Raw genomic sequence first — 14,308 nt, forward strand, 5'->3', positions numbered from 1 at the left:
TAGTAAAACGTGCATGGACACTGATTCTAAGGGTGAGCTCAATGATTGTATCACCTGATGTCTTTATTATTCTGTCTATTCTTATTAGCATTCGTAGAAATACTTCTGACTGGCTGTCAATTGGTCTGGTGATACAGTTGTCTGTAAAGTTGAAATGTGGACTCCACCGACTATAAAAATATTTTTAAAGTTGTCATAAGTTGTTGCTGTGGATGGCCCGCTACATCTAACCCTTCCTGTTTCTGTTTAAGATCTTGCATGGTGTCACAAATCAGTAAAAACTTATGGTAACACTTTATTTGATGCCTATCTCTATAACGCATTATAACCATATTTAATGAGTTATAATGCAGTTATAGCACTGTATAACTATAGTAACACTCATAAATGATCATAATGCTTTATAACAATAATCATAACACACTATTAAAGCATTTTATCATGACTTATAAGGTCATGTATTATAATACGTTATAATTGTTTGTAACTCAATGACAATGCCCACATCGATAATACATTATAGCCTAAATATAGTTATAATGTGTTATAATTGGCTTATAGATGTGTGTAACTGTCATTATAAATACTCATATATTACCATAATAACAATAGAGCATTATAACTCTATTATAATACTTGACCTTATAAGCCATTAAAAATGTTCTGTTATGCTTATTGTTATAGCCTAAAGCCTTATGGTAATTTATGATTGTTTATAACTATAGTTATACAGTGATATCACTGCATTATAACTCATTATAAGTATGGTTATAAAGCGTTTTAGAGATAGGCGTCAAGTTAAGTGTTACCAAACTTATTTCCACAATTTTCTATGTGATATGTTTACTTTTGTTTCCCCAGTGATCTGCGGAAGAAGGTGGCCATAGACTACGGACCCGATTGGGAGTTTCTGTTTTTGAACGGCCAGTGTTACAAGCTGAAAGTATATGAGTAAGTTCTGACAGACTTTTCTTGACTTTTTGATTTATATGCCTTTTTTTTTTTTTTTGCCTGGCATTAATATAGAATTTAGCCCTAAGATGTGTGGTCGCATACAAAAATACGCTTTTATTCTAATAATGAAAAACACACACTGTCAAAAATGCATTTTCATGCCTTTCACAATGAATTGTTAAAGCTTTTTATACTTATGCGCACTCTCAATAATGGAAATCACGGAAAGCAATTACTTGTGCAACAGCCGTGCTCTGCAGGAAGCCATAAAACTCAATAGATAGAAAAGTAAAACAGTTTTAAAGATCACAAAATCAATATGTTAACTAGAAGCTGGAATCCATCTTATTTTGTGCAACTGTACTAAAACAAATTCTATCTGTAGCAAATGTGAACCATCTCAGTTAAGATCCACCATTTAAAGTTGATAATTTGTGAGCTCCAAGTCACCCTGGAGAAGCCAAGCAGCTAAATCAACTAAATTTAATCAACAGAATGAGCTTCTTTTACTCTCTCCCGCTGCATCCCTATGGCCCCTGCTGGGGTAGAATCTGTTCTCCTCAGGATTGCTTGCCAGCTGGAGCTTTAGAAGCCTGTGGGTGGTTGCAGTTTTGAAAGAAAATTATCTGAGATCTGCACTGCAAATACATTTTTTCAGATATCCTTGGAATCAGTGGTTTTCCCATGCCCTTGTACGCCAGTGTGATTTGTTTGCTTAGTTTGCCATTTATGAGGCAACATCTTGAGGAAAAGGAAAGTTGCAGTTCTTGTACCCAGACCAGAAACTTCAACTAGAAAAAATGTACCCGTCTTTTTTAGTGTAGACACTGTTGGATAACAACACTGCATGATGGTTATGAGAGGCTTTAATCTGTGGAGGGCATTCTGTTGTACTGATCCTCATTTAAATCTTGAAAAGCAAGAGGAGGAGAGCTATACAAGTTTTTGTCAGAGCAGTCAAACAATGACCTCCATGATGGACGAATACTACCCCTTTGTTTCTCAAATCGGATATAATGGTCATTGGTCATCACTTACCAGAAATGACAATCGCAACATTCGCCCATTGGATTGAGCTACTGCCAGCCTTCACCAGCAGACGAACTGTAGCTGCCGCATTTAACTGGTTATGGCGTATGTCTGTTGTTCATACGTGTTAAATTGTCAACACTGTAGAAGACTTTAGCATCAGATGCGTGGTCGGAGGCTTAACGAGTTGTAAATATTCGCAAAGTGCAACAGCTAGCGTTAGCTCGGTGGGTAACGTTAAGCCGGTGGTAGTCAGCTACGGACACCACACCGTATCAGCAGTAATTCAGTTCAGACGCTAAATTAACCCAATAATGTCTTATATGCAGGGCCGTTGTATAGGGAAGAAAGGTGATGATAATTCTAGGGGCCCAGTAGGCCCCACAAAAACCCCAGTAGTCTAATCTTTGTATGACTGATTTTTTCTGCATAAGACCCTGACTAATACTCATAGAAATTCTGTATTAGCATCAAAACAAAGTAGGCTAAATAAAAAAAATGACAATACATGCGTAGTCTAAGAAAAAAAAGTGGAAAAGTCAGGGGGTAGGGGCCCACTTTAGTATTCTTTCAGGGGGTCCAGAATTTCCTAGCAACGGCCCTGCTTATATGCGACATATTTCACCCTTTTTAAACCCCTCCCCCAAACAGATCATAGTAGCTAACTTAGCAACCATAACCAGGCATGGCAGGTCACAAGAGAGTTGTTAAAAAAAAAAACAATAACAAAAGAGAAACTAGTTTGAGGATTATATTTTTCTCCAAATATTAGCATTATTAACATTAGTACTAGCTAATTGTGTATAGCGGTAACTGGATAAGTACTTTGAAGACAAAGAGACCTACAGTATTATCAGCTGAATAAAGTGTGGGGTTATGGGTTTAAAGAGACGTGTTCACAACCTGTCTGGTGTTTCCCTCCTGTGTGGAAGCCTTTCCTGGATGTTAGCAGAGCTACATCCTGACAGCTGATGACACACTCACTGAAAGGGTATCCTGGTAACCACAGTGCGCAGTTTTGAAAACTAACCTCTCCAAACCAAACCAAAAAAAAAAATGTTTCAGCCACAGGAAGCTGTAGCACAGGCTGTAATGAATAACAGTCTTGTAGGTTTAATCCAATTCTTCCGAGCTGTATCAAGTTAGGGTCTTTTCTCTCAATCTCCCACCCCCAGCCTTCTGCACAGAAAACACACACTGCTGCGCTCTGTTACCTCTCTGTCTCCGGCCCATTGGCATCATACACTGCATGTTATTTTCCATCCTTCAAATCACCGAAGAGCACAATATCCACCAGTGTTAACTCAGTTGAAGGTCCTTTGACCCACCAGCACCCTCTCAGCGATGTACCAGCTTCCCCTCCCTGCCCCCCTTTCTTCTTGCCATTCGCCTTGAACCGTGATCCTGAGAAGACATGACATTGACAGACACATAAACCAACGGCTTTCTATAGCACTCCCTCCCATGCCCTCGAGTAGTGAACTAGCAGAGCTACAGTTCCTCTCCAGTAATGGAACAGAATCGCACACTTCTCTCTCCAGCTTCTTCATCATCGGGTTGAAACCATCTTACATCCGCCCTCCCTGGTGTTTAGATCTCTCACGTTTGATTAAATTGCTCCCTCTGATATATATTTTTTTTCCTTTGACTGGCAGCCAATATCGGAAAAAATGCCTGCAGTCATAAAAGTTTCCTGAGCTGAAACGCTGCCTGTCTTTAATATAACTAATAGCTGTGCATTATTTAAATGAGAGGAACTCAACTGGTGCTGGCATGGGGCGTGGCAGCGAAAAGACTTTAAATTGAGCGAGTTGAGGATCAGTTGGCGGCGGGACTGACATGTGGAAGCAGCTTGGTTTATTGGAGTTAGAATCGCCCAATAGCTTTTATGAGATGCGCAGGAATTGAGTTAGTTCCTGTTTACTCTTAAAGGCCACAGTTGTTCATCTTGAAATTTCTCATCGTCCTCTTTTGTCTTTGCGAGGGAGGACTCGCTTCTCCGCACCTCTTTGTGGAGTTATTTCCTCAGCCTTGCTTCATGATGGTGCCGCGAACAGAGGAGGCTTGAAGCTTTCTGTTGTTTGTCCGGGGGAGAAAAAATATATAATTACTTTGATTTCAAAGGGGGGAAACAGCCTTTTGTTGTTGAACACTTTCAAGTAGAATGATTAACGGCGAGATGAGAAGCTAAACGCTGTGTAGTAGCACTCCGCACATTGCCTTCTCATCAGTTTCTCTAAAGACCATAAACAACATGAATAAAAGCTAAGAGACAAGGCTTGTTTTTTGGTGCATTATCATTTAATGGCATTTATTGCTATATTTTCATGCATCTCTTTCCAGCCCAGAGTTAGCTTCTTTTTTTTTTACATTGCTGTACAAGCAATTGAAACCCTCACCTCTGAAAATGCACCCATTAAAAATCCATGTATTTCCCCCGAAATGGTCTTTAGGGTGCTGGTGGGCTCTTATCGCGAGTCGGGAATTTAAAACGCGGGCTCCTGCCAGTGAATCAGAAATAAGCTTGGCAATTCAGTCAACACAGCCTGGCACAGCATGAAGGAAGACACCCTATAATGAGTTCTCAGAGGCGGAGTCCCTACCTACAGCAGAGTCTAATATTCCTCCTGTGGATTTGTTGACACTCCTCAAAGCAACTTAAATCGAAGGGCCATGATTTATGCAAGACTGTCAGGTCAGATTGACTCAGCCTCCGCTCTCGTGTCATTAGAAAGTACAGCACTTCAGTGAGTCATGCCCGCCACTGTGGTTCAGCTTTGACAGAGAAGAGAGAAGGATAACGCAGCACAAGTGACACTTCCAACTGTCTGTAGAACATCACATGGCCTTAACAGCGCGCCGGGTTCTTCCAGGGAAGAAAGAGACTCCGTCGGGCTAGCCTAGAGGGAGCTGTTTCAAACCACGGCAAGGGCGGGTGGCGTGGAGCCCTACATGTGTCTGCTGACTGCGGTGAGAGCAACATGGAAATGAAGAGCCATATATGTGGTAGATTTCATAACAGCTGCACCATGAATAATATCTGGTTGCAAATAGGGGTTGACAGGACCATTGGGATCTTAAGAGAGTAAGTTATTTGCATTCTGCCTGTGGATGGCAAAGTATTTGTCAGGAATTGAAACATTTCAGTGAAGCTCTTGCTGGTAATGATGTTGTTAAGAGCATGTGTCATTTCAGGTTTCCCAATGAACTGAAGGAAAAAAAAAAGTTGCTTTCAGTATTAATGTAACTTAAGCAGTCGTTCCAGATGCCGCGCGAGGGCCGACCGCTCTTAGAAACCGGCGCGATGCCATAAGAGCAACTAACAGAGGCCACATAGAACAGCAGACAAATGCATACATATGCACAAATGAAAAGAAAACCTTGTTTGTCCTGGTTTATCAAAGGGACAGAGAGGCAGGAGCCCTGGATAACCGTAATTGGAATGCTGTTGAAATAAAGTGGTCGTGCTGCAGTGGCTGCTTATGCAAGTCTGTGCCTTAGAGCACCAGCACTTTTCACACCCAGTAGCTTTCAAATTATGATAGATGTGGCACGGACACTGTTGTTAAATTAAAGCATGAAATTTAACATTACTCTTAATCAGCTCCTCATGCAATTAATTAACTCCAAAAGGTCACATGTGGTCATTTGTCAATAACAGAGGGGGCGGTAGGATTGCATTAATCTGCTTTAAAGGCAGTGTCACAGGAGATCTGACATGTTAAAGAAAAATAAAGCCAATATTTTATAATTTTTCACATTAAATGACCCAAATCAATAATATCTTAGCCCTCTGCCTGTGGTAACCCCAAATGAAGACATTCATCCTTTAAAACACATGTACTTTCATTAAAAAAACCAAACAGACATAGGCTAATATTCCCCCTAAACAGCTCCACATTGTGTAATTCACTCAAACAGGTGTAAGTAGAGCATTTGTTGGGGGCTGTTTTCAGCCGGGGATTTGGTGTGCTAGCGAGTATCTGCGGCAGCAGGACTCAAAATAAACATGACAACAATGGAAATCTATGGCACAGAGGAAGATGCTATATCAGGCTTTGGCTACACAGATAGTACTTGTTAGGAGAATCACTCTGTTGTCGGTTTTGTTCATTTAATTGGAAGACATAGAATATTATTTCAGAGTTATTCTTTAAAACCAGTAGAACTTTTACCATCGTTTATAACTCATTTTACATAATTATGATGAGTAATTCTTTTACATTTAGTTTGTAATGCGGCGCTTTTCATCAAAACATGTTTAGATTAAAAGCTCAGCCTCCTCCTGTGTGTTTCTGCAAATCTGTTGCATCTTTCAAGTTTCTGTTTAATTTCATTAGGTGGACTGGTGCAGCATCTCTGCTGTGAGCTATTTATTTCTCAGAGTTTGGTGCTCTTAATGTTTCCTGCAGACCACAAAAGCACAGACAGTAAATCTTCCAGTTGAATCGCTGCCTCCTTCACCCGATTGTGATTCAACAAAGCCTTTGGCCGCGGCGACGCCGGTCCCTTCCTGTAGGCAAGAGAACTAGCGGGGACTGTGCCCAGTCACCAGCAGGGGCGACCATCTGAAGTAGCAGGAGCTCTCCATTGGTCCAGTAGACCGGTGGGTTGGCAGGGAGTGTATGTGTGTCTGGCGGGGTCATATAATAATATCTCATCAGTCTTTGTTATCCTGACAACTTCATGGCCAGAGAGTTGGACAGAGTATCTGTGGGCTGTGCTGAAATAGTGGGTCAACTTTTCATATCTTGTTTATCCCAGCTTGTTACAGCACACCAGGACTTCCTGCGTCTGACTCAGAACGAGACAAATTAGAGCCAAGTTAATCATCTTTATTGTTGTCATTCTTGTCCTAGTTTTTAAGTTTTTAAAGAAGCTCGAGTTAAATTTTCAACCCAGCGCTCCTGCACAGGCATTACGTCTCAGTCCGAGAGAAGACAGACCTCTAAAATACCAAACCCAACCACCAAAACATTGGCTGCAATTACTGTATGTTCCATTTCCTGTGCATGGAGGTGACCATGAACCCAGAGTGGAGCCCGCCTGCGTTACGTGTGCCTGGGTCAGCTTGGCCCAAGCAGACGGCTACCTGCGCCAGTTTGGACAAAAAGGTTTGTTCATATTCAGGCTGTAGTCTGTGGGCAGTAAGCTGGAAGAGTCGCCTCATGCACACTGCAGTGCTTCCTCCCAGGTTCAAGTGGTCACGGACGCATTATCCAGTGAGCGCCAAGGCTTGTAAATATCCTGTGTTCACCACATGCTACCGCACCTTATGACTGCACCTATACCTGAAAAACTTAACTGCTCTTTCTTTTTAATGTGGAGACCTGGCACCTTTATGATTCAGTTGGAAACAGGTTAGTTTGCAGCATGGTTAATATCTATTTTAATTGCCCTTCGCTTGTGTATATAGACACAAAAACAGAAAGGTCCTTAGAACAATGCTTGAATCACACAACCACAAAGAACATGCAAGACACCCTATAGATAAATTAATTAATTTAATCAAATTTGAACAATACAAGAAAAAGAGCATACTGTATACATAGGCTCACCATCACTGAAGCTAGGACAGACGGTTTACATGGATAAATATCACAAATACAAATGCAAAGAGGGCTGCTGAGTGGTACCAGGTGGGCACAGTTTTAAGTTTACCCAAGTGCATCAACAGTGGATCCCAGACAGAAAAGAATTTGTCCCTAGACTCCCTGAGAGTGTATTTTATTTTCTCTAACTGCATGAATTGCGTTCAGTTACTAAACCATACAGATACTGTATGCAATTTACGGTACGGATTTTCTGATTTCCAGTGTAATAATATTCTATGTGCAAGCAGCGTTGTCAAAGCAATGATGTCTTTATATCTTTTCTTTATTGTAGAATGTCTTCTATCTGTGGTACCGAATATGGCCATTGCTGCATTGGGTTGGAGATCAGTGGTTATTACTGTATCTTTAATAAAAACTACTAAAACTAAATGAAAAGCAGCTTTAGAATAAAAAAAGGCGTAATAATGGAAAGAAACTAACAAAACCAACTAAAACTGACTAGAATCACTGACATAACCGTCTTCATTTACTTTGTATATAAGCACAAGTATAAGTCAAACCTTGATCTGTGATACAGATGAGAAAGTGCTTTGTAATGGAAGTTGATGTTCTGCCAGATCAGTTGTTTTGACAGGAAACAAATATGCTGTCTGACATTTTACTGAAATGTTCAGGATCAACATAACTGTGATTTAAAATACATTAATTAACAACATATCCCTGTCACATAAATAGAAAATGTAACTATGTCTGCTATGACACAGATATTCTGTTTCAGTTTAGTTAAATGCAAACAGTCGTCTAGCCGCTGCCCTTCCCTTTGTTTTGTACAGAATGTGGGCCAAAGAGATGCATTTAAATTTTTAAATTGGTTTGACCTAAAACAGACAATGAGATCATCCAGGTTTAACATAGAGACCCAGGAGAGAACAAGCACAAAGTAAAAAAAAAAATCAATAAACTTAAAAGAGAGACAGCGAAGTGTCTCTGTGTATAAAAATTACAATCCCAATGTTATGCAATGTTTATATTATATTTCTTTTCCTGCTGTGTCTCACTTATAATTCCTGCTGCGACAACCTGAACCTCCTAGCGAGCTCGACAGAATTTATTTTATCTAATCAAAACTAATATGATCTAATTCGACAACTGCAAGAATTCCAGCAAAGTGTAATTACTATCCAGCACACGGTGATGTTTCTTTTCTTCTTGAGGATCCATTGTAATAAGTAGACATAGTTTTTAAAGGTTTCACTTTCAGGCATTTCATTTAGCATCCTGTGAGACATTAGGGTTTTTTATTTACTGAGGAGTTAATGATGGTATTAGCACACCTACAGTACAGTATGATGCTTCTGATCTAGTAATCAGCTACCTTCAGCAGTATCTGCATTGAAATGGGGTTAATAGTTTGGTGTAATTTGAAGCAAATTATTGAAATAAATCATCCTGATCAGTTTATGGCAGCGAAAACAATAGTAAAAGAGTGATATTTAACAGCCAGACCATCCACATCTGAGCTCTTCACCCTGAGAGAGACATGTCTGCTGTGTTCATGTTCAACACACAGACGGAGGCAGGAGGTAGTTATGTAGTTCTGCTTCACCTCATCGTCTGACATTTGAAAGGGAGTAATCTTCAAATGCACACTTAGAAATGAAAATAGTAGTCATGGTGCCGTCTCATCACCTATAGACCAGAGTACATGGTGTGTATGCGTATATGAATTGAAGAAAAAAAAAAAAAACCTCTGTAAGCCCTTTATTGACCTCAGCCTGGCTCCACAAATTCACCCTCTTCTGTCACATCAGCCCATTATTTAAAAAAAATGTTCTCTTCATATTTGCCCCTTCACTTGTGCTCCAATCCAACATGTGAGATTTTATAATGGTGTTGATGCTGATCTTATTACAGCGCCTTGGTGTCAGCCATATGTGAACAATCTGTTCACAAATCAAGCTGTAGTTACAACTGTCTCCAAAAAAAAGAAAAAAAAAGGATTTTTTCCATTTAAGCATCTTCAAATATAGTTTCAGAAAATACTTTAGTCCTTTCAGCCCCACCTTGTGATCTTAGCAATCAATTATTTCCATGACAACTGACAAGACTCCAGCTGCTAATGAAGATCTCAACATGTGGTTGAAGACTCTAGAAAAACCAAAGGGGGGGCGTCGTGTTACAATTAAAGGCTGCAGGCCTTTTATTAACTCCTTAATAGTGTGTATCATATGTATTATGAGGCTCAACAATTGTGGATGTAAACTGCAGTTTCCGTGGTTGGTGGAGCCATACAACCATGAGGCGATAATTCTAGCTCAGTTTTAAAGTGGGAACTCTAATTATCACCTTAAGTTATGTAGAAGTAGATTCCCCAACACTCCTTAGTGTTAAGAGCCGTGTTTTTTACACCTTTGAGGAGGAAAAGTGTAAAATATTATTTTCAGCCAACTTGCTCCACACCTACGTAGCATCCTTTACATTCTGCTCTGTATTATTGTACTGTATACCACGTTATGGGAAAGGTCCCTTTAGGCCCGACAGAGAAGAAAGCCCTCCGATTGTTTTCTTTGAGGTCGCAATGGAAATTGTCTAAAAAGCTCCCGGCATCTTTTCAGTTATGTAGCTTCTGCTCATGAAACTAATGAAATAGTAATAACATGACAACATGATCTGATTACCAGCCGTGGTAGAGAGGCTGCTGGGTTTTTTTTGTTTTTTTTAACCTTGTGTGTGTGTGTGTGTGTGTGTGTCTGTGTGTGTTTCTAAAGACACCAACTGTGGCAGGAACTACCACAAAGGTATTCTCAGCGCTTTAACAAATGTTTATGTGTCTGTGTGTGTTAGACGCAGCTACTGTAGAGGTGTGGAGTTGAGATGTGAACAAAGGCTGGATTCAAATTCCAACAACCACACCAGAAGCTGTAATGAGTATCAGGTAGTTCCTACATTATAAGTACCTTTTGTTTCTTTCACTTTGTGTTTGAAGATGGGTGTGGTGGTTCAATCCGTGAATACTGATTACTCATGGGCTGGAAGGAAGGTCAACATATGGGAGTTGTGGCTGGTTTATTAGTTTATTTCAATTTATAATATAAAAAAAAAAAACAGAACAAACATGGGTATTTATGTGCACCGGATTTCATTTTTGAAGTGCCATTATTCCACAATAGATTAATATATTAGCAGAGGTTTTCAAGAGCCATACAGACCAGCTGTTGTCCCTTAGTTCCTATCATATCTTCCACATCCCTCAACCTTCACTTATTTTGAGAAGAAAATAACGGCAATAATAACGTAACATCTTGAGAGATGGCAGGGAGAAAGCAGCTTTAAATGATCTGCCAGAGGCTATTTGCTTCATTGCCCTTAGTGATGGCTCTAAAAACTAAATTGGCTTCAAGTTTGGCTTGTTTTGTTTCCCATTTTTTCGCATATAAATGGAGGCATCTTCTCAGGGAGAGAGGCTCTTTCGCTCTGTGTTATTTTTTTTCCTGGGTAATTTGTGTGGGAAAGAGGTCTCTACTGTGCATTCACCTTCCCTCTTCTTGTTGCTTCACAGAAAGCATAATAAGATAAAAAAAAAAAAAAATGAAAGAAAAAGAAATGTATATCGTATATCAACCTTGTGCATTGGCTCTCAGCTTTGCATGAAGAATTTCAAGGCCAAAATTTGATGGGCTGTCAGGAAAGCGAACTTCAATCAGACTCATGGTAAAAACACCATACAGCGTTTTATTCAGACTTGAATTTGTGGTTCGCCATGTGGAAAATGAAGGTAAACTGAAAAATGGCCTACTTTGAGTATGTCTTCTTTCTAACTGGCTCTAGAGCGAAGTACCAGGGTCTTTGAGCAGCCCGCAAACCCTCCACTCAAGTACCAAGTGAAAGAAATTGCACTGACTCAACCTCACAGTGATAACGATGTCATTTTAAATAGTCTACCTAATATCAGTCCTACTACTGGAATTTGATTCCATAATTGCTCTCGCTGCCCCGATGAGCTGACCATTCGAATTTTAGCAGCACTAAAAGTAAAAACTGTCATTGCAGCTGTACTTTTTTTTTTTTTTCTTTCAATACTTTCAGTGTAGGAAAGAGATTCAAACACTGCAGAACTTTTTCACCATCAGGACATAAATCAAAGTGCCTCGCTCCCACCTTCATCTCCCACAGTAGGTTGCTCTTATATTAGATACACTCCAGGAAAAATGTCCTCTGTATAAAGGCGAAGCAGTTTCTTTGTAAAATAGAAATAGGCTCTCTCTTATTACATAATGAAAGCACAGTAACAATAGTTATAACAAAGCAGTGATTATAAGTAATGGTTTAATAAAAGCTGCATTGGAAGGCGTTAAATCCCTGACTGTAATGTATTGAGCAGATAAAGCTAAGTATGCTAACTAATTATATACGGTATATTTATGCAGTTTAATTTAAATGTGTAGTTAAATACATACACTAATTAAGGAGGGCCATACTGCATGTGCTGACCAGCTCTAACATTATGACACTGTTATTTGAACAAACACTCTCTATTGTGGTTGAAAAAAATTAATCAGTGATTCCTCATATTTTATTTATCTTTACAAAACTTTCTGCTTCAGTGTGTGTGTTTGTGCGTCTGAGAACTCACAACAGCAACATTTTGATTGAAGGCTTATTTAATACTGAGTCATCCATATTTCTAAAAGAAAAAAAAAACATACTGTATTGTAAGCGCGCACGTAAACGCTCTTCTAATTTCCAGATGTCACATTGATTCACTGTAAAATAAAAGAAAAATCATTGCAAGCTAAACTAGAAGAGAAAAAAGCCACAAACAAGAGCAATACAATATGTTGTGGCATGACTAGCTCTGCATTTTTGTAAGTTCAACTCAAACAGGAAAAAAAACATAACTCACCTCATCAGCACTTATCCGAGTTTAGTCCAGGGAATGCCCTTTTCCAGGTGCCCATTTTATTCTTACCGAGTGTGTTAAAACAAGGTACACAGTGTGCTCTGCAGGTTTCACTGTGAGGGCTACAATCCATAATAGGTGTTTGTTTTCTGTTTGATGGGTCAGAATATACTTTAACTAGACACAGGCCTGAGACACCGAGAGAAGGAAGAAGTTTTGGTTCTGCAGTGTACCTGACTGTAACATTGGTGCAGTTGCAACTGTAATTGACAGACAGACAGACAGACAGACAGACAGACAGACAGACAGACAGGGAAGCCAACAAAGATTTTGGGTCTGTCCCATCACTGCAGACCAAACTAAACCTACTAAAAAAATAACAACCTGCATCCAGTATTCTGCATACAGTGGAATCCACTATTTGACGCAAGACTGATAGTCTCTACAAGGAATGTGTTAAAAGTCGTCTTTTACATTTCAGTAGTAAAAAACAATTGAGTAACTTTCAATTAATTAAAATGAATACAACTTCAATACGCCTCAACCTCTTGACTTGGAATAAATTATTGTCATTATGTATATACCGTAATGATATAAAACTTAGAGTAGACAGCAGCTAGAAAATAAGCAGCTGTGCATATGGAACTTGGGAAATAAAAAAATAAGGCCTGATGGTGGCACAGTAAGTAAGATCAAGAGGTCATCAAATCAATAGGATTATTCCTTTTGGGCATTTGATTATGCACAACCTTTATGGCCATCTATGTCGTTACTGATGCATCTCAGCCTGTGGGCATCATTTTGTGTAGTGTTCCAGTATCCCTGACCAACTCGTCTGACAGGTAGCCTACCACAGTCTGCAGCTAACACACAGATTGTTTATTTCTGCCAAAAACAAGAAAAGAAAAAGAAACAGTAAGTTTGACTTGTACATAGTAAATAATATATTGTATTAATCTTTGATGGTTACTCATTTAATATTGAAAAAATTACCTAAAATAAACAACCCACCCCCACATACGGTGCCGCTGCAGACAGACGCAAGACAACCTTGCTGCCTTTACAAGCAGGTCAGATGATTCACTGTCGACTCAGGGTTTAGTCAGAAATTCTTCTAGTTACTTTAGGGCTACTGTGTGTTCAGACTGATTAAATCTGCTAAGTCATGGGTGTGCCAAGTGTTAAAGAAGGGACATATTTGTGTTTCCCAACATTTTAGGTTAGTAAATGATACTGAGTTTAATCCAATACGAAGCTGCAGCCAAACACCTGGTTAGCTTGGCTTAGCGTAGGCTATGTACCAAAAAGAAGGAGAAGCAGCTAGCTGAAGATAACAAACAACAGGTTGTGGGTTCAACATGGAAATAGGCTACAGCATGTTTGTGTGACTATTTATCTGGGTGCTGTGCATAGACTGAAAAAATATGGACGTAGCACCCATTGGTTTTGGGGAGTCGTTTTTGTGACTCAAATATGGCGGCCTGAACAGCGCCATGTTGGATTAACCGGCCGAGAACCCGCCCACTGGCCTCGAAGCAGCGGTCTCCGGACCTGCTCGGACCTTTCACTCAACGTTTCCGCGTCCTAATTGGCAAGAAATTTAAACCTAATAATAGTGAAACGGTAGAGTTAAAAAAAAATGTCACCCCCCTCAGAGTGTGTGCGGGGGTAGAAACTATCGGTTGAGACCAAAAAATGGGATGGCACTAGGCTTTGATCATGTTTATTGAGGATGTAAAATCGGCGATTCTAACATGGGGGTCTATGGAGATCTAGAAAAACCAAATCTAAGTTATTTGGCGTAGCAACTTCCCAAAAATGTCAGTGTGTACTCCATTAAAGGTGACATGGAAATATCACTTTTTGAAGG

The 14,308-nt window shown here is 39.7% G+C and overlaps 1 protein-coding gene across 1 annotated transcript in view; it reads left to right on the plus strand.

Moving 5' to 3' along the window:
* LOC146969355 (glucosidase 2 subunit beta-like) overlaps positions 1–14,308 on the plus strand; it is a 138,910-nt gene that overhangs the window by 91,488 nt on the left and 33,114 nt on the right. The window contains exon 12 of the mRNA XM_085806291.1: positions 862–951. Coding sequence (XP_085662417.1) covers positions 862–951 — 90 coding nt within the window. The remainder of the gene's footprint in view (positions 1–861; positions 952–14,308) is intronic.

This window comes from Trachurus japonicus, chromosome 18, assembly GCF_045865225.1.
Source record: "Trachurus japonicus isolate A0001 chromosome 18, Traja_1.0".
Taxonomy (NCBI): domain Eukaryota; kingdom Metazoa; phylum Chordata; class Actinopteri; order Carangiformes; family Carangidae; genus Trachurus; species Trachurus japonicus.